This window comes from Trifolium pratense, linkage group LG1 (assembly GCF_020283565.1).
Source record: "Trifolium pratense cultivar HEN17-A07 linkage group LG1, ARS_RC_1.1, whole genome shotgun sequence".
Taxonomy (NCBI): domain Eukaryota; kingdom Viridiplantae; phylum Streptophyta; class Magnoliopsida; order Fabales; family Fabaceae; genus Trifolium; species Trifolium pratense.
Window position 1 is genome coordinate 11,675,656 of NC_060059.1, and position 20,900 is coordinate 11,696,555.

Genomic DNA, 20,900 nt, shown 5'->3' on the forward strand with positions numbered 1-20,900 from the left:
TCATGACATGTTGACTAGTGTTTTTATGATAAAACCAGTAATTTTATATTGATAATAATATGTTTTATTTTTTTAATAATTTGATATTATAAATCTCAAAATATTTTTATTATTTTTCTTCTTTAACTAATATTTCAAGAGCACTAATTAACATTTTCTATTTTTTGTCCCCGTAAGCATAACTCAGTTGATAGGAAAATTGCATATAATATGCAGGTATTGGGGTTCGAAAACCTCGTACTACCACTAATTCACTTTAAAAAGTGAAATTCTAGTCACTAGGCTACTTGACAAAAAAAAACATTTTATTTTCTTTTATTTTTTTTAAAAGGGGAGGTGCAATGGATCAGGATTCACTGTTGTGGGATTTTCCCACAGTTTTCCACAATAATCGTAGCCATTCAATTCAGATAAGACGGACGGTCCAAATGAAATACACAGTTAAATAATCTGATCCGTTGATTCAGATCAGACGACCTACAGATGTAGTTGTGTAATGCAGTTATAGTAGGAACTAGGAAGTCCATTTCTCAGGTGCAAGGCACAACCCATCGCAATGATTGAACAGCATAAAATCTGATTACTTAAAAGTTTAAGAGTACTATAAGAGCATGGACCCGGATTACAGATAAAAATGAAGAGAATCAACCCTTTTAGTGGCAGCAACCTAGAAATAAAAGCCCCCTATATTATATGTAATGTTCAAGAAGTAAAAGCAAGCAAATGTAGCAAAGAACATCACTAATCAATGTTGTCTCGGATGCAAACAAAATTACTCAAACAAGGGACCAAGATTAGAAACAAGTGATGGATCCTTCTCATTCTCAACAAGTTCAATAGAACTTGTTCTTCCCATCAAAAACCATTTGTACCATTTTGCAGAGAGCTTTGGGTATCTCTTCAACTCTGGATCATTGCGATCGACATAGTATAAGCCATAGCTTGCACTATATCCATCCAACAACTCAAACACATCCATAAAGGACCATGCAAAATATCCTTTCACATTTGATCCATTTCTGACAAAATTTAACATAACATTAATTAGCATTAGAGAAGGTATTAAAATTCTTAGTAAGTCAAGGTTCAAGTCCTGGCAAGAAGAAAACTATTTCAGAGATGAATTATCATACCTCAAAGCATCAAGCACTGCACCAATATATCCATGAAAGTATTTCACCCTTGACAAGTCCAGGAGTGACGAATTGCTTGCTGTCCGTTGACCATTTTCAAGAATAAATAGAGGAGGATTGCCATAAAGAAGCTTGAATTTGTCGAGTTCTTGTTGTAAACCCCATGGTGTGACAGAATACTGAGTCAAGTAAAAAGCTTGTTGCTTATATACTATGCTACATTGAAATATTATCTTAAAATTTCAAACATCTTTGTTTTCCAAAACTTTTCCTATTTGCAAAATCTTCTTTTTTAATTCCTGTAAAAAATTTATGACTTTTAGTTCACAAAATATTTCCAATCAACACTTTTGGTTTCTATACGGTTAAATCTCAAGCAACGTGGCAACACGAACTCTCTTAATAACGTTGAAGGTTCGTATTTATTAACACGTGTTTTTATTAATTTCATCATTATTTTTTTTATATGCAGGAACCGGGGTTTGAACCCCATATACTCCAATATTTATTCACCTTTAACGTAGAATTTATAGCCACCGGGCTACATGACAAAATAATAATAATAATAATAACAATAAATATTGGGATTTAGTATTTTTAAGATATTATTGTTACCTCTGTATTTGAATACAGATCATCATCTGCAAAAATCAGAAAATGATGAGTTACTTATCATGCTTGACCAATTGTTGAGAAATAGTGATGCATTAGCATTGAATAGATGCTAATTAAATTGAGTATGAATATAATTAATATGATCATTCTTAATCTTTGAACAAGTGCTTACGGATCAAATTTACAGCCATGTCTCCATTGAAGTCTCTGAGTTTGATGTTGAGAGCGCCATAATTATCTGAGATATTCATATTCATATAGTGAATTACGCCAATAAAATCATATGAACCTTGAACTTGTTTAGATTCACAGCTTGTGAAGGTTGGAATTCTAGCACCAATATTTTTCTTCATGGAGATTGGATAGTCTCCATAGATCAATGGTTCCATAATCCTGCAATTAAGTACACGCGTAAATTTAAATGACATATTCGAAAGCTATGAAGCATGGATGCCTCAACCTGCCCTAGGTATGACACTCTTAGGACACATGTCCGACACCCCCCATTTAGACGTCCAAAGCGACACAAGAAACTGTAGGGTCACTTAACTTACCAACCAACAAAAAAATCACGGGCTCTTTGAGTTGCAATTGTGTCTTCTTCTTTATTTGTTTGAGGTGTCATTCCAAATGTATAGATAGATATACCAACAACTCCGCGTTGTTGGTCCTACAAATACAAAACAAATCAAACCAACTGACGAAAGTATGTACGCAAAATAAATAAATAAATAAATTAAGAAGTAAACATCATATAATATCAACAAGGAAAAAGAATAGATGATGTATCCTACCCTATACTTTGTCCTGTATAATCTGACAGCAGAAGAATGAGCTAACAAAATATGATGCACAACCAAGTAGAGCTCAAATGTAGAGTTGCCTCTAGTGTTGTTTGTTATAGCACAAAATGGAGGAGAACATCGTCGAGGTGGGCCATTTCCCTGATCATAACCACCGAATGCAAATACATTGGGTTCATTTACAGTAGTCCAATACAACACTCTATCGCCAAATTCTCTAAAACACACATCCGCATAATCTGTGAAGTCTCTTCTGCATTTACATATCCAATTTATTTAATTTTTTTCAAATCACTTGTCACTAATTTTAGCGACAGATTTTTCGGTCCCTACTTTTGAATTAATTGATCATGACTTAATTTCAATAACTTATTAACGCAATGTGCAAGAGATGAGGAATGTATACATACATGACATCACGACTAAGCCATCCTTCGTATTCATCTTCAAGTGTTTGTGGAAGATCATAGTTATGCAGTGTGACATGTGGTTGGATTCCTGCATGTTCAAAGGACGTGTGTGTAAAACTTTTTTACATCAATAATGTATATAAATTTAATTTAACTCATCAAAATATGTCTGATATTTTTTTATTTTAGTATAATGTTGATATATATTTAACTAACCATTTCTGATAAGCTCATTGATGAGATTGTTGTAGTAATCTAATCCTTTGGGATTGACAGGTCCTCTGCCATCTGAAGAAAAATATATAATTTCAATGTTTCTCATCATTTGCAAGATGGCAAAAATAGTGTTTAGTTATTAAAAATTAATTCTACTTGGTATCAATCTGGACCAAGAAATGGAAAATCTGTAAGCATCGAGGCCTGTTTCCACCATGAGCTGCACATCTTCCTGCATTGTATAGATTATGCCTCATTTCTTTATTTTACTGTAAAAACTTATCAATTAGAGATGAAAAAAAACCTCAAATAGGTGAACCACAAAGAAAGTAGTGTTGATTTATTAACCTTATATTTGTGGTACCCATCACAAGCTACGTCTCCATTTTCTCCATGCGCAAAACCTGTTTTATTTAAAACTACTTAATAATAGTCTTATACTACTAACTTAGAAAGAACCAAAGAAATCATTATCAAATACTTCCTCCGACCATAATTATAAGTAAAATTTTATTTTTTTAGAGTCATTGAATAACTGATATATCTGGTATAGTGGAAGGGCACCGTATACTATTTAATAAGAGTTCCAAAATCATCCATATCCATGTATGATAGTATATAGTTAAAAGTTAAAACATATGTATCTGATATAACTGATCTATTTGGTACTATAATAATTAGTTAAAGAGATGATAAGAAGAAATGGAGGAAGAAACAGAACCATCATGAGCAAAGGTATCCCATATGCTAGAAGTTCTTCCATCTTCGTAAGCAGCTCCCTCCACCTGTTTGATTTTCTCTCTTTTTAATCGATGCCATGTTTCATAATAGTATAGAAAAAAAAAAAAAAAAAAAGAAAAAAAAAAAGAGAGTTATAAGAAAGAAAGAGGAAGCTGACCTGATAAGCAGATGTCCCTGAACCAAAAACAAAATCAGCTGGAAAATCACTTCTGCTATACTGATCAGCACCACTCAGAACTCCCAAAGGTGAGTTTAGAATGAGAAGTAACAAAGTCACCAAGGTAAAAGATGTTGGTGGTTCCATCGTCATCTTAATTTGTGGCAGCCTCAACTATAATAGGAAGTCAAGTCAACATGTTCTATATCAACTAGCACGGACTTGTTTTAAAATTTGGCCCTACTGCTGTATTTGGATAAAATAATAGAAGTTACATGTTTTTTTATGGGTCCTGACATGCTGACTAGTGCTTTTTAGGGTCCTAGTTAAGAAATTAAAATAATTAAATTCTATATTGAAAATAATAATTTTTATTATTTGAATTACATGATTGCAAAAGTTTTGGACCAAATTTAAAATTTGAAAAATATGGACCAATTTGAAAATTTTCGGGGAAAATTTACAATTTTTTAAATTTAGGGTCAATTTGTAAAATTTTAAAAAATTATAGGGGTCAATTTGAAAATTATAAAACATATGGGTGAAAGGAATTTTAAATTCAAAGCTTTTAGGTGTCATTTGAAATTATTTAAATTTAGCTTGACAAAATACTTTATAAATTGTCGCCAAATCCATGAACGTACAAGACTATAAATACCAAATCCATGTTTTTTACTCGAGTAGTCTAGGGCATTACACCTTTAAACCTCAATTCCTATAAAATGTGATGTCCATGTCGAGTTGTCGACTGAACTAAGTTCACTGAGACAATATGAAATCCATATTATTTTAGTCTATTTCTAAGTTTCTAAAAATATATATAATACATTGAAGTGTTTTTATCAAAAATGAAGAGAATGTGGCAGCACCGTAGAAATAGGAACCCCCTTACTCAAACAAGTGACCAAGATCAGAAACAAGTGATGGATCCTTCTCATTCTCAACAAGTTCAATACTACTTGTTCTTCCCATCAAAAACCATTTGTACCATTTTGCAGAGAGCTTTGGATATCTCTTCAGCTCAGGATCATTGTGATCGACAAAATATAAGCCATAGCTTGCTCTATATCCATCCAACAACTCAAACACATCCATAAAAGACCACGCAAAATATCCTTTTACATTTGATCCATTTCTGACAAAATTTAACATAACATTAACTAGCATTAGAGAACATATTAAAATTCTTAGTAAGTCAGGGTTCAAGTCTTGGCAAGGAGAAAACTAACATAATATTGTAATATACTAACAACTAACAATTTGCCATTAAAAAAAAATCTTAGTAAGTAAAAATTATGATATGAGTGGTGACTAGCTAATGGTGGTGTCCCTAAACGCGTGCAGGCGCCACTACATATAGGGTTTATTTTGTTTCGGAGCACCAAAATATTAACTTAGTATAAGTGTGTAGGCATAAGTGCTTGTGTTACTTATGAAAATAATTGGATACAATTGATAATAATAATAATAATAATAATAATAATAATAATAATAATAATAATAATAATATATTATTATTATTAGACACAAATTTCATACTTTGCATAAGACACTGAAAATTTCAGAGATGAATTATTATCATACCTCAAAGCATCAAGCACTGCACCAATATATCCATGAAAGTATTTCACCCTTGAAAAGTCTAGGAGTGACGAATTGCTAGCTGTCCGTTGACCATTTTCAAGAATGAATATAGGAGGATTGCCATAAAGAAGCTTGAATTTATTGAGTTCTAGTTGTAAACCCCATGGTGTGACAGAGTACTGAATCAAGTAAAAAGCTTGTTACTTATATACTACTACATTGAAATAATATTCTTTAAATTTCAAACATTTTTGTTTTTCAGTTTGCAAAATCTACGTTTTTAATTCATGTAAAAAATTTCATACAAAAGTGTTCACAAAATATTTCCAAAAGTATCACATTCATGTTGTGTGTGTTGATTCAAGATATAAAGGACTTGCTCTCTCAAGCCAATGTTACTCTTTATCACACACTTAAAGAGGAGAATCAATGTGCAAATTTCTTTGCTAAACTTGGAGCCTCCTCAGATGCCGAATTCTTATTTATGTTTCTCCTCCGGAAGGTGTTCGTAATAATAAGAATCTTCTTTCTTCGTGAATAGTTTTTCTTTTTGTTTTGTGTTTTTTTCCTTTTTCTTTTTAGCTTCCTTACTAAAAAATAATTCCAATCAACAATTTTGATTTCTATACAGTTAAATCTCAAGCTACGTGGCAAACGGAAATCCACGCGAACTTTCTTATTATCGTTGAAGGTTTCTAAATTATTAACACATTTTTTATTAATTTCATCATTACTGATTATTTATAATTGAAATGATAATAATAATAATAATAATAATAATAATAATAATAATAATAATAATAAATATTGGAATTTAGGATTTTTAAGATATTATTGTTACCTCTGTATTTGAAAACAGATCTTGATTATCTGCAAAAATCAGAAAATGATGAGTTATTTATCTTGCTTGACCAGTTGAGAAATAGACAAATAGTGATGCATTAGCATTGCATAGATGCTAATTAAATTGAGTATGATTATAATTAATAGGATCATTTTTAACCTTTTGACCAAGTACTTACAGATCAAATTTACAGCCATGTCTGCATGGAAGTCTCTGAGTTTGATGTTGAGAGCGCCATAATTGTCCGAGACATTAATATTCATGTAGTGAATTACGCCAATAAAGTCATATGAACCTTTAACTTGTTTAGATTCCCAGTTTGTGAAAGTTGGAATTCTTGCACCAACATTTTTCTTCATGGAGATTGGATAGTCTCCATAGATCAATGGTTCCATAATCCTGCAATTAAGTATGCACGTAAATTTAAATGACCTATTTGTAGGCTATGAAGCATGGATGCCACAACCTGTCCTAGGTATGACACTCTTATGAGTTAGGACACATGTCCGAAACCCCCATTTAGGCGTCCAAAGTGACACAAGAAACTGTAGGGTCACTAACTTACCAACCAACAAAAAAATCACGGGCTCTTTGAGTTGCTACCACGTCTTCTTCTTTATTTGTTTGGGGTATAATTCCAAATGTATAGACAGATATACCAACAAATCCGTGTTGTTGGTCCTGCAAATACAAACTGAATCAAACCAATTGACAAAAGTATGTACGCAAAATAAATAAATAAATTAAGAAGTAAACAATATATAATATCAAGAAGAAAAAAGAATAGACGATAGCCTACCCTATACTTTGTCCTGTATAATCTGACAGCAGAAGAATGAGCTAACAATATATGATGCACGGCCAAGTAGGACTCAAATGTAGAGTTGCCTCTAGTGTTGTTTGTTATAGCACAAAATGGAGGAGAACATCGTTGTGGTGGGGCATTTCCCTGATCATAACCACCTAATGCAAATACATTGGGTTCATTCACAGTTGTCCAATAGAACACTCTATCACCAAATTCTCTAAAACACACATCCGCATATTCTGTGAAGTCTCTTCTGCATTTACATATCTAATTTATTTAATTTCCTTCAAATCATTTGTCACTAATTTTAGCGGAAGATTTTTCAGTCTCTACTTTAGAATTAATTGGTCACAAATTAATTTCAATAATGTTTATTAACACAATGTGCAAGAGATGAGGAATGGATATACATACACCACATCACGACTAAGCCATCCTTCATATTCATCTTCAAGCGCTTGTGGAAGATCAAAGTTATGCAGTGTGACATGTGGTTGGATTCCTGCATGTTCAAAGGACGTGTGTGTGTAAAAAAATTTCACATCGATAATGTATATAAATTTAATTTAACTCATTTAATAGTGTCAGATTATATATTTAACTAACCATTGCTGATAAGCTCATTGATGAGATTGTTGTAGTAATCTAATCCTTTGGGATTGATAGGTCCTCTGCCATCTGAATAAAAATATATAGATTTCAATGTTTCTCATCATTTGCAAGATCGCAAAAATAGTGTTTAGTTATTAAAAATTAATTCTACTTGGTATCAATCTCGACCAGGAAATGGAAAATCTGTAAGCATCAAGGCCTGTTTCCACCATGAGCTGCACATCTTCCTGCATTGTATAGATTAGAGGAAAATAATTAAATTCTTTATAGTAAAAACTTATAAGCCTCTATTTGATTTTAGAGGGAAAAAAAATCCTCAAATGGGTGAGCCACAAAGAAAGTAGTGTTGATTTATTAACCTTATATTTGTGGTACCCATCACAAGCTACATCTCCATTTTCTCCATGTGCATACCCTGCTTTATTAAAAACTACTGAATAAGAGTCTTATACTACTTTAGAGATTACACTTTTTAGCTTCACTCAATAGTCCACTATTAGCAGCATACATATCTATAATAGTATTATGAATAAATTGGTCTCTTCAAAACCATACCATGAAGCTGAACTCTATGATGGGCATCACCCATTTAGCACAAGCTTTGAAAATAGAAGGGTTCTAGAAAATTGTGGAGTTGAGGTTGTAGAAAAAGCTCTTATAATTGTGTTCCAAGAATAAAGATTTGGGTTTGGCATTCTGGTGAACAGTTTGTAAGCATAGTTAATGTTGTTCAGATAGTGAGGCACAGAAAGTGAGGACGCGTGTGGAACCAGTTTTGATGATGTGAGGGTAAATTTGGTGGAAGTGTTTGATGGTTGTGCAGTGATTTTGGAGCATGGTGAGACATGGGTGGTTAGAGATGAATTTGGATATGGAAGGTGGTAGTGGTGGTGGTGGTGGTGGTGATTGAGAAAGTGCAGAACAATGAGTTAACATTGTTTGGGGTAGTTGGTGTTGTTCAATGTGAACTACATCTTTGTTCAATGTTGCTGGTGCTGTGATGAGAAGAAGATGGAAAAATGGGTTTGTTCTGATCTCTTTGTTTGGAGGAAGAAGAAGGAAAAAAATATGTAATTTTTACTTTGATTATTTTTATTTTTATAAAAATGGGTTACCTGTTACCAAGGTATTTTTGTCTTTCATCTATTTTTTTTTTTTTTGTCTTTTGGGGACTTGGTCAAATCCATCCAATGTGGCACTGCCACAATGCCACGGTTTATTTTGCGGACAGATCTAGTCATAGACTAAAATCTATGGGTTTAAATTTTACACGCGCGTGTAACAAAAAAAAATTATAGGGATGACTCAACTTTTTTTAAAGTTTATGTAAATAGTTTATGCAATATAAATTAGATTTTATGCTATTTTATAAGTTCACATCAGTGAAAAATGTAATTTTATAAGCTATTTTATCATAAACTACCTTAATAAATTTATAATAATATATAAAAATTGCATAAGCTGTTTACGTAAGCTCTAAAAAAAATTGGGTCAAACGAGCCATAAAACCTAAATTTGCCAATTTTACATGAACTAAAAGCACATTTTACCCTTAAAGATAAGTGGTCAAATGTAAAAAAAAAAAAAAAAAAAACTTATTAATAATCAAAACTGTGCATTGAGACGTCTTAAGTGATCAAAAGTGTCACTTAAAAAAATTTGGAAGGAATGCTAAAGAGACTTTTACTATACTCTCAAAGAAAGACTTAACAAATACTATGTCCCGCAACAAAATTTCATTTTTCAGATTTATCGATGTAGCTAATATATTTAGAGAGACTATTTCTTATTATAGAAGTTCCAAAATCATCCATATATCCATATATGATAATTAGTTAAAACCTGTTTTCCAATATTTGAAGGCATACTCAACAAATTAAAACATATGTATCTAGTAGTAGTATAACTGGTGTATCTTATATATGATAATTAGTTAAAGATATGATAAGAAAAAATGGAGGAAGAAACAGAACCTGCATGGGCAAAGGTATCCCATATGCTAGCAGTTCTTCCATCTTCGTAAGCAGCTCCCTCCACCTGTTCAATTTTCTCTCTTTTTCATTGATGCCATGTTTCATAACAATATAGAAAAAAGAAAAAAGAAAAAAAAAGTTATAAGAAAGAAAGAGGGAAGTAGGGAACTGACCTGATAAGCAGATGTGCCTGAACCAAAAACAAAATCAGCTGGAAAATCACTTTTGCTATACTGATCAGCACCACTCAGAACTCCCAAAGGTGAGTTTAGAATGAGAAGTAACAAAGTCACCAAGGTAAAAGATGTTGGTGGTTCCATCGTCATCTTAATTTGTGGCAGCCTCAACTATAATAGGAAATCAAGTCAACATGTTCTATATCAACTCATTCAAAAGGTTGTGAGGGGTTTATTAGTTTAATGTCTTTAACTTTAAGGAAAGTGTTAATTTTTATGTTCACTATGCCGATCGAATAATTAACTAGTGTCATGAGAATGACCGCTATAATACTACCAAGGTCATTGTTTCAAAATTTGCCTCTACCGGTGGCGGTAAGGTTATGTGATCACAGTCAAATGATCTTCTTTTTTCTTTTTTTTTAATTAGTATTTTAGTCCCTTAAAGATATTTTAGGTTTCACAATGGTCCTTTAAAGAAAAAAAGGTCAGGATTGGTCCTTTAAAGACACATTCGTTTCTCAATTGGTCCTTTCCGTCAATTTTTTACAAAAAACGTTAGTTTTAGTAGACTGAATAGTGGATGTCATTAAGTGTAAGTGGTCCACCAAAAACCTTATTAATTTTTAAAATTTTAACAATTGAAATTTTTTGTTATATTTGGAGTTAAAATTTAACGTAAAGGACCAATATGACAAAAATATATGTCTTTAAGGGATCAATCCGGGTCTTTTTTTCTTTAAGGGACTAATCCGGATTTTTTTTCTTTAAGGGATCATTGTAAAACCTAAAATGTCTTTAAGGGATCAATAAACTAATTAAGTTTTTTTTTTTCAAAGGAGAGGTGCAAATGTGGTTAGGTGTGGAATTTGTGTATTCTACTTCATTAGACATTCCTTGTGCCTTTGAAATTTATTAAAATTTTGTATTTATGTTTTTTTTAAGAGAAAAAAAAAAGTCAAATGATTAAATTGCATAAGATCAGTTAACTTTTAAAGTTAAGAAGCTTTGATACTCTAAAATTGTTGAAGTTTCATTTTATTGCATAGGTAGCTAATTGAATTAAAGATTAAAGAAAATGAAGATTCATGGTTCTAATAAAGTAAAAAAAAAAAAACTAAAACATAACAAAAAAAGTATTGTGTTAGATACTGTATCTCATAGTGATATGTGTCTGATACTTGTTGACATGTATCAGCGAAGTATTTAGTGATTATATTTTATTTTTTCAATAAAAAATAGTATACATGTTTTTCGATATGTTTTTTTTTATGATGAGGATGAAAGCGAGAAGATTGAACCACAACATATATGACAGAACAGTACAAAACAAATTTTATGATAATGAATGTTTTTTTGTCATCATACTTGAAAAATATATGTTAATTAAACATATAATTTTTTATGTTATTTCATATTTATAAGCTAATTTAACCGTTAATTTTACTAAACATTATAAATTCAATCAACTAGTTTATCTTTGATAAACTAACTTATAAGTTCATTTGCTATAAATTAACTTATCAGTTATCCGTTATTTTTTTAATCAAACAGATCCTTAATAGGTAAGAAATCCATATTAAAAATGTTCTAACTTGATCCTACAAAATATTTGTATGAGTTTGAAATGAATTAGAAAACCGAATCTTTACAGATTTCCAACAACAAATAAATAAAATGACACCACATTTAAAATGTCAAAGAGATAGTTATAGGATGTCTAGAACAGTTACTAAATACATCTCGTTTTTATCAAATAAAGTTTATATATTAAACATTAGTATATAAATTCATTCAAAATTTCTAAAATAATTAAACAAACTAAAATTTAGCAAAAACAAAAAGAGTTTAATTGTTGTGCACCGTCGGTGTAATTTTTTTTTACACATACATCCAATGACATGTTGCCACATCATTTAATGAATGTGACACATCATGTGTTTTTAATTACCATACATGATGTGTTGGTATATTATTGAAAGAATGTGCAAAATAACTTTACACCGACTGTGCATATAAATTAAATTCAAACAAAAATCACATGATGAAAAGTTTCATAAGGACACAATATTTATAAGACGAAAACTTTATTTATTTAATACAAAAATATTTGAAAAAAGAAAAAGAAAAAAGAAGGGGGTATAAAACTCACAACCGTCGATGTAATTTTGTTTTACACATACATCCAATGACGCATTGTCACATGATTTAACGAATGTAACACATCATGTGTTTTTAATTAGCATACATGATGTGTCAATATATTATTGAACACATGTACAAAATAACTTTAGACTGACGGTGCATATAAATTATATTCAAATAAAAAGAGATTAGTCCAGTCCAAGTCCCCACCTTCCCTTCTTCCTCAAACAACAACAAGTAGTGGGAATGTGAATAACTTCCGCATACATCGCGCGTACTGTATCCACTTTCAAACAACCGCTATGATTTGTTAGAAAATAATCAAAGAAAAATCATTGACTTATAGTCAACCTCTCAACCGAGCTCACATGAACCCGCCCTTTCCTTATCCTCTCTCCCCACTAACCAAAATCAAAATGACTATGCCGTGACGTTGGAAAATTGAAAATTCTGTAAAATGCTTCTTCCCTAGTCACTCGCTTTCTTCACCAGGAGAAAAAGTACGAATACACTGTCATCGTGACGTTGACGGTAACAGTGACGGTTTCTTAGAATGGCGTCGCCACCGTCATCTCCGTCTTCTCCTCCTCCTCCTCCTTCGCCTACTCCGTCGTTATTACAGTCCAGTTTCTCTCATCTTCCTGTCATGTCTATGAGGAAGAAAATCGTTGATAAAATTCAACAAAATCGCGTCACTCTCATCATCGGCGAGACCGGTTGCGGTATAACTTCTTCCTCTACTGTTGATTTTTTTTCCGCTTGATTTATAATTTCGTTCTGCAATCTCTTTTGTCCTTTTTGTTTTAATTATTTTTTGTCTTTTTGATGTTGTTACTTGTGACCCTTGATATTTTACCGCAAATAATCAGAGTGATTAAATTTGTAGTTACAAAATTAATACGCTTGTGGTTTAAGAAAAATTACTTTTTAATCGTGGTCCATGAGTCCTAGTTCAACCGACAAATGTGGATATTGTTAGGTTGGACGCCTTTAACTGGTTTGAACCCCGGGACCTTACAGTTGCGTGTGTGAGTTTCATTGGTGTTCGCCAATCGCCACTATGTCTACGGACAAAATATAAATATTAACACGGGTTTTACTGAAAGTTTACGAAATGGAAATGGAAATTCAGTTTAAATTGTTGAAGAATTCCCAAAACTACTTTTTAATTGTTGCTGCTTTTGATAGTGTGTGTGCATATATTTCATGTTTGTATGAGAAGTTAAATTACAACTCCATGTCCATATTGTTGAATTTATTTTGTTACAAATTTAGCTATAGCTATTTTTAAATACCGCGTTGAAAAAATGCCATTCATTGGATTTTTATCCTGTACATTTTGACTTTATATGTATAAAAATCCTTATGTTAAATTTTGGTACTGTGGTCTTAACATACTCTAATTTAGTAGCTTCCAAATACTATGATAAAACCAAATTTTTGTAGTTACCATACCATAAATGTGGTTACTAGTAGTGCGGATTATTGGATATGATTGGCGTTTACTAAAAATATCAACGAGTGACGACTGCAATTTGTCTCGCAACATCGAGTTTTTTTATGGCTTCGTAAATGCGATTAAGGTTGCATCAGCTATATTTGTTGCAATTCTCCGCAATATTAAAGATCATGATGTGACTGTGATTTAAAACCTTGGATATGATGTGGTGTCAAATAAAGATATTTCCTAACACCTTTGAAATCTGTAGACATTGACAATAAATAAAATAAATAAATAGAAAAAAATCTACATGCGTATATTAGGGAAATATAAAATGTCAGGAAGGTTATGGATCTTTTGAAATACGCTGTTATGCTTTCATCCCTTCATCTAGTAAAATGGGTGCGCACGCAACTGAAAGGGTCGTTACTAGTTCCTTTCATGCACTTCTGTTCATTTACCCATATGATTGAAAACTACCTGGATTTTTTTGGCGAATGCCAGTTATCATCTTTCAATGTTGCGGATGTTTTAGCTTCCCTTTGTTTGCAGGGAAAAGTTCACAAATTCCTCAGTTTCTTCTAGAAGAAAACATGACACCCATTTTGTGCACACTGCCTAGGAGATTTGCGGTCGTTTCTGTTGCCAAAATGGTTGCGAAAGCTCGAAATTGTCAATTGGGAGAAGAAGTTGGATATCATATCGGACATTCACGGCACTTATCAGCTAGGTATTTTAAACATATTCACTTAAACTGGTTTTTTTTTTTTTCCGTCAAAAATGTGTGATAGTAGTTTGATGACTTCCTTCTTCTTATCCTTGGTCGTGTTTCCCCGTTGCTTTTGTAAATGTAAAGTCTTGCATATTTTATAGAGTAAATTTTGATCTGTATGTATCTGTTGGAGAGGTCCTTGTCTTGACATATTTTATTTATAAAAAAAATGGTAGAATAAAATGTTTGACCGGGACGCAAAGATATTATTATCCATTTATCATTACTTAATACTTACATGCATGCTTCACCTTATGAGAATAGAACTCTAATTATTAAATGCATAATGTGGCACTCAATTTAATTTTAGTTAAAAATCCCATTTTAACTAAGAAATTTGGCACTAATTTTTCTTGAATGTATATTTCTTTCGAGTGAAAGACATTCATACGCTGGACTAAAAAAAAAAAAAAGACATTCATGCGAGAAAGGTGTTATTATTCATTTATTATACTGACATACAATAATACAAGTTTCATGTTATAGCACATTATCTATCGACTCCTTACATGGTAGTATGTTACAGTTTGTCTACATTGTCCTCTGTCATAGGGAAGCCGTTTTAAGGAAGTGGCACCTATGACCTATCTTTTTCCTTTTTGAGTTCTTATCATCATCTCTTACCTGGTATGTATATTGCTGTGCTGCAGTTCACAGATTGTTTTTAAAACTGCTGGAGTGTTGTTGGATGAAATGCAAGAGAAGGGCTTGACTGCACTGAAGTACAAGGTTATTATTCTTGACGAAGTGCATGAAAGATCAGTGGAATCTGATCTTGTACTAGTGTCTGTAAAGCAGTTTTTGTTAAAGAACAATGATTTAAGGTTAGCATCTTGGTTTTGTTAGTGTTGAGGGGATATTTGGAAGAGTGAATTAAAGAGAGTTCTATGTGCATATTTGTAAGAAACTAATTTATATATTTAAAGATCTGGAGTGACATAATGCAATTGTTTGTTTAATTACAGTGACAGCATCTATTCCTTAGTCACTATGTCTTTCTAATTATCCAAGTAATAAGAGGATCCTAGTCAAGAAGTCCATTTGTTTCTGTTTCCTGGACTGCTAAGCGGGACTTCATTGAAATCATAACCTCTCTTTTCAATTTAAGAGGCAAGTGTATGTTATGTTGATCAAATATTATGCTTTTGCAGGGTGGTTTTGATGTCTGCTACTGCTGATATTTCAAGATATAGGGACTACTTTAGGGATCTTGGTAGAGGCGAACGAGTTGAAGTGCTTGCAATTCCTAGCTCAAATCAGAACATGGTTTTTCAGCGAAGTGTTTCATATGTTGACCAGGCATGTATATGTACTCTAAGAATTTTCTTCTCCTCAATTGAATAATGGCACCTTGTTTGTGTTATACATTTTGAATTTGAATGGTTTTAAATTTATACTTCACCTTCAGAATTTTTTTGGGCTCTGAAACATATTATGGACATTTGATATACTCCTGATCCATATGCTCATTGCTCACTTATGTACTGCGTGTTAAAGTTAGCTGTTCTCTGCAAAGATTACCCACTAACTTGGAGGATTGAGTTTCTGTGTGAGCTATGATACTGTTGACGATCATGTGATAAAAGTGATTATGGTGCTAATCTTCTTTCACAGGTAGCTGAATTGCTTGGGATAAGTTCTGAAATAATGCATTCAAAATATTCTTCGTGTCTTAACCCTTCCATGTCCAATGCTTACATTAAGTCTGAATTGCACATGCTTATTCATAAGCTGGTGTTGCATATACATGAGAATGAGCCAGATATTGAGAAAAGCATTTTGGTATTTCTTCCAACCTACTATTCACTGGAGCAGCAATGGAGACTTCTGAAACCACTTGAATCAACTTTTAGAGTTCACATCTTACATGGTAGCATTGATACCGAAAAAGCCCTCATGACTATGAAGATTTCAAAGTCACATAGAAAGGTCAGTTATTTCAGCAAGTAGTTTAGTAAATAGTAGAAAGTTTTTAACAATATGAAAGGGCATGTTTGTAGCGCAGTGTCACTAACTTCATGTATGGCAAAAAATATACAAAATTAATTTACAAATTTTAACTGGGAAAAAATGCTGTTAATGGCGAATTATAGTTTTGCAAATTGATTGTTGGTGTGTTGAATTATCATATTTACTGTATTGTAATCAAAGTATTCAATAGTTTTATGTAATATCATTTATGTAAAAGATATATTTTCTTTCATATTTGTTCTTTAATATTTCTTTTAGTTACCTTTGGCTGGGTGGAATGCTGGAATATTTTTTTCAGAAGATTTTTCCTTCTAAAATTATTTCCAAGATATAATTTCTTCTACAGTCATTCACAATATATGATCGTGGTTTCTGTTTGTCAGGTAATATTGGCTACCAATATTGCTGAATCTTCTGTGACAATACCTAAAGTGGCTTATGTGATTGATTCATGCCGATCATTACAAGTCCATTGGGATAAGTCCCGGAAAAAGGACTGTGCAGCACTTGTTTGGGTTTCCAAATCTCAGGTACAAATTATTTTATTTCCATATTTTCTTTTGTTTTTACATTTTCCTTAGTTTCATTTGACATGATATTGTAGGCAAAACAACGTAGTGGAAGAACTGGTCGAACGTGTGACGGCCAAGTTTATAGGTTGGTTCCTGGGTCGTTTTACAATGATCTTGAGGATCATGAGAGTCCAGTTATTCTTAAATTATCATTGAGGATGCAAATTCTTTCTTTATGTTGTGCTGGATCTAAGGCCATCAATGATCCCAATGGTAAGTTAGTTCATCCTGATTTCTCTGCCGAAAATAGTGTTCTACTAACACATCACTTATTCCAGGAAATTGTTTTTTAACCCATTAATATTGTGAATATTTGTGTTGCTACTAAAGGTAACTGCAATGTTAATAATTGTGGACATTGATTAACTAGGGGAGGCTATAAATTTGACGTAAAATTTATGTCCCTGTTTAAACTTTTATGTTTTTGTAAATTAAGAACCCAACTACAAATTGCCATCTCCATGATTTATGTCCCTGTTTAAACTTTTCTGTTTTTGAATAAGGAATAGAAAGATTGTATGGTAAATCAGTCTACAGACTCTACATGAGAGTATTTATAATCTGTATGACATTTAATACAAATGCATTCCAATTCTGATGATGTTATCTTGACTGATTGGTTTGATGGCAGTTCTGTTGCAAAAAGCTCTGGATCCACCTGATTCTCAAGTTGTTGAAGATGCATTGGATTTACTTGTTCAGATGCGTGCACTAGAAAAGACACCTAGGGGCCGATACGAACCTACATTTTATGGTCGATTACTTGCTAGTTTTTCTCTGTCTTTTGATGCATCTGTTCTAGTCCTCAAGTTTGGAGACATTGGTATGATACGGGAGGGCATCCTGCTGGGTATAATGATGGATACACAGCCTTTACCTGTTATCCATCCATTTGGAGAGGATGAATTGGTAATGTCTATGATTTGAATCAGATGTACTGTTTCCAAATGCTCTGATTCTTTGGTAATGTTGTGAGCCTCAACTCATCTAATTAAATCTTTGTATTTTCATCAGTTTGCGAAGTACATTGATTACTATTATGGTGACCGGACAATCTTAGCTGGTCGAAAGGAGATGGAATTCATGGCTAACTTTTGTGCATTTCAGTTTTGGCAGCACATTTTCAAGGTAAAACTGTATGGCTTTGCTGTCGGTGTTTGTACTATCAAATACATTGCCATTATTCAGTATCTGCATTAAAGTGTCTTAGTGAAAGGTGGAAGACTATTTTAAATTTGTAAAATTGCACTTATTCATGAAATTATTTTATGTACTGCTCACCAATAAATATTCTTCTCGTTGTGGGGAATAATACACATAATTAGAGGACTGCTTTCACATGGGTTTCTGTGAGACCTACATGCGAGAAACACCCAAAAGAGACTAGGTACTAGAAGCTGCATCGGGTCTAGGAATAAGATTTGCCTCTTCTGTCTGTACTGTAGCATTTGAGCTGTATAGGTCTTGTGAATTTATGGTGAATATATTCTTTAATGCGCAGGATGAGTATCGGCTTGAACATTTAAAGCAGGTTTTAATGTCTGTTGATGTATATCCTGACACACAGCTTATGCCCAAGCTTGAGGAAGATTGGTGTTCTTTCCATAATCTCTACCAATCATCTCTGCATCAGGTGTCAGAAATTTGTACGTATCTATATTATTTGTCAGAATATGTACACTTTTGGATTTCTTTTTTCAAATGGAAGTGTATCAATCTTTGTAGATGTAATTTAGTCCACTGTTTCTTAAAATGTTGATCTTCTAACAATCCTTATTTTGGATCTTTACAGATAATGATATACTAAATACAATCCATCGGTTCCGGCCAAAATTTTTGAGCTCCTTTCATGGTCTAATACCCTATTATGATCCTTATGAATTCAGTCATACATGCCTGTTCAAAAGGCAGCCAGATGGACATTCAGATATCAAAAGTCAGCCAGATGGACATTCAGATATAGTTTCTGTAGATGAGGAAGACTTTGAACTATCAAATGGAACAAAGAAATGTGTTGCTGTTCCGTATGTTACTTTGAATAACTTGAACAGTTATGAAGTGGCAAAAATGTTTGCTGTAATTGTAAAAGAGGTAGTATGCTTTCGAATCTTGCATGTAAAATATTCATTATGAAGTTAATTTTGTCTTTCTAAAAATAGGTGGGTTTTATTTTCTTGCATGAAATAGACAAGAGCTCAGTTCCCAGATGCTTCTTCTGGGCAAGCACCAGAAGATGCCGATTATGGTAATTTCCACGTCAACAGGGACATTTCTCCTTGTGTATATTTCATGCGTGGATCCTGCCAGAGAGGCAACTCGTGTTCATTTTCACACACATTTCAGGCTAAGAGACCACAGTGCAAGTTCTTCTTTTCCTTGCAGGTGACTTCATCATGATGCTACCATTATTAAGATTATAGTTATCATTCAAAATTCATCGTTTGAGTTTGACTACATTATGACACTACCATTATTAAGATTATGGTTATTATTCAATGTTCATTGTAATAGGGTTGCCGAAATGGAGACTCTTGTTTATTTTCACATGATACAGACCAATCAGCAGCGTCAGCCCGTCGAAACTCCTGCCTGCCAGAAGATAATGCCATGAATTCTGCATCCCTTCTGAATTTGTTTCCCAAATCTAGAGATAGATCCATTCTGATATTGGACGACACTTCTTTGCATTTCACCTCATCCCTTGCTTGCCACTATGATCCATCCAAAATAATTTCAACTACAAGTTTGTCAGAAACAACCTTTACAGAACCATCCCTTACAGGAGCCAGAATTTTATGGGGTCTATATCATCCGTACCAAACAATCATAGCCAAAGAAGGGAAGACTCTTATTCCTTGGAATGAAGTCCAATGTGTACTGTGGTTTCCTTGCTTCGATAGCTACGGTGAGGATTTGGCTGGAAAAAAGAACGTTGTGCAGAACTTCTTCGAATATCTAGCCATTCGATTTTTGGCTGATGATTTGCAGGAGGTGCAAGTTATCATAACCATGAATAATATCAGATTTTCCCAACTTCAGGTGATTGCTTGTGCTTGTGATCTCTTACCATTTAATGGTGTTATAAAATAATGTTATTTATCATTTCTGTGACCATGATTATCACTTGATAAATTCCCTAATTGGTCTGTGCGCTCATATTCAGAAGATAAAGCTTTCTGATAGATAGCATTGAAAACTAATATCAACGTATATGTTCTCAGAAATTAGTTGTCAACGAAAATGCACTTAAATCTTAACACAGCCATTCGTTAAGATGGTAGCAATAGTTATTGAACCTCTCAATCTACAAGATCCATAGAGGAAAAGTCAAAGAAAAGAGAGAAGGTTTGGTGAAGAGAGCAATGTTCTGTGATAGTTTTATACCTTCAATACTCTAGAGTGAATTACAAAGAGAGGCAACAGGCCTTATATACAATGAAAGAGATAACTGAAGGGCGATTAACTTAGTTAGATAACTAACTATGCAGCTGGTGTAACCAACTTCTGACACACATAACTGACTAACTAACTGAAAGTAAATTCAACTAACTAAATGCAATTTTGCGGTTTCAGGTAGAGAAGTTGGGAAGAGACTGTTTCTTTATCCTTACAGACTCGTTTGCTTTTGACGAAATAAGCTTTGGGATATTACAAGACTGTGTTACCAATCGGCGGCCAATGGTGGTGTCAAGGTCCATCTCATATGTTTTTAACCTGCAGCCTCCGAATGATGAGCTTTTCGGTGACTATGCTGCTACTATGAAAAAACATCTGCATAAAATTCAAAATAATTAATCATGGGCTTATGGTATGTATGAGCTTTTCTCGAGGCACAGCAATTCTAGGCAGATATGTCTATAGTTCTTTCTTGACAATTACTTTATGAAATTCTATACTAAGTTTCTATTAGTTTATGTTAGTAACATA

At 32.9% G+C, this 20,900-nt stretch overlaps 2 protein-coding genes across 6 annotated transcripts; one reads left to right on the forward strand and one right to left on the reverse strand.

Moving 5' to 3' along the window:
• Positions 1–557: 557 nt before the first annotated feature.
• LOC123923282 (hydroxyisourate hydrolase-like) lies at positions 558–10,374 on the reverse strand. Of its 4 annotated transcripts, none has more exons than XM_045976000.1 (12): positions 10,070–10,316; positions 3,899–3,962; positions 3,526–3,581; positions 3,334–3,409; positions 3,178–3,249; positions 2,962–3,049; positions 2,543–2,804; positions 2,303–2,418; positions 1,921–2,141; positions 1,749–1,774; positions 1,134–1,312; positions 558–1,019 (listed from the first exon to the last, which is right to left on the reverse strand). In XM_045976000.1, the coding sequence occupies exons 1-12, from the start codon at positions 10,220–10,222 to the stop codon at positions 773–775; spliced, it is 1,560 nt and encodes a 519-aa protein (XP_045831956.1). In that variant the 5' UTR covers positions 10,223–10,316; the 3' UTR covers positions 558–772. The 4 variants fall into 4 exon arrangements, with proteins under 4 accessions (XP_045831956.1, XP_045832081.1, XP_045832018.1 ...); XM_045976125.1 differs by lacking the exon at positions 10,070–10,316 and adding an exon at positions 4,076–4,328; XM_045976062.1 differs by lacking the exons at positions 558–1,019; positions 1,134–1,312; positions 1,749–1,774; ... (6 more) ...; positions 3,526–3,581; positions 3,899–3,962 and adding exons at positions 4,731–5,210; positions 5,660–5,838; positions 6,501–6,529; ... (6 more) ...; positions 8,283–8,338; positions 9,897–9,960 and having other exon boundaries at positions 10,070–10,374.
• A 2,043-nt stretch (positions 10,375–12,417) lies between these two features.
• Positions 12,418–20,892, forward strand: LOC123922711 (DExH-box ATP-dependent RNA helicase DExH8). 2 transcript variants are annotated; one of them, XM_045975463.1, is made up of 15 exons: positions 12,633–12,939; positions 14,211–14,388; positions 15,081–15,254; positions 15,582–15,729; positions 16,045–16,359; positions 16,785–16,931; positions 17,006–17,186; positions 17,605–17,882; positions 17,988–18,101; positions 18,475–18,619; positions 18,766–18,894; positions 18,925–19,064; positions 19,161–19,355; positions 19,485–20,012; positions 20,547–20,892. In XM_045975463.1, the coding sequence occupies exons 1-15, from the start codon at positions 12,771–12,773 to the stop codon at positions 20,766–20,768; spliced, it is 3,063 nt and encodes a 1,020-aa protein (XP_045831419.1). In that variant the 5' UTR covers positions 12,633–12,770; the 3' UTR covers positions 20,769–20,892. The 2 variants fall into 2 exon arrangements, with proteins under 2 accessions (XP_045831387.1, XP_045831419.1); XM_045975431.1 differs by having other exon boundaries at positions 12,418–12,939; positions 18,766–19,064.
• The last annotated feature ends 8 nt before the right edge of the window (positions 20,893–20,900 follow it).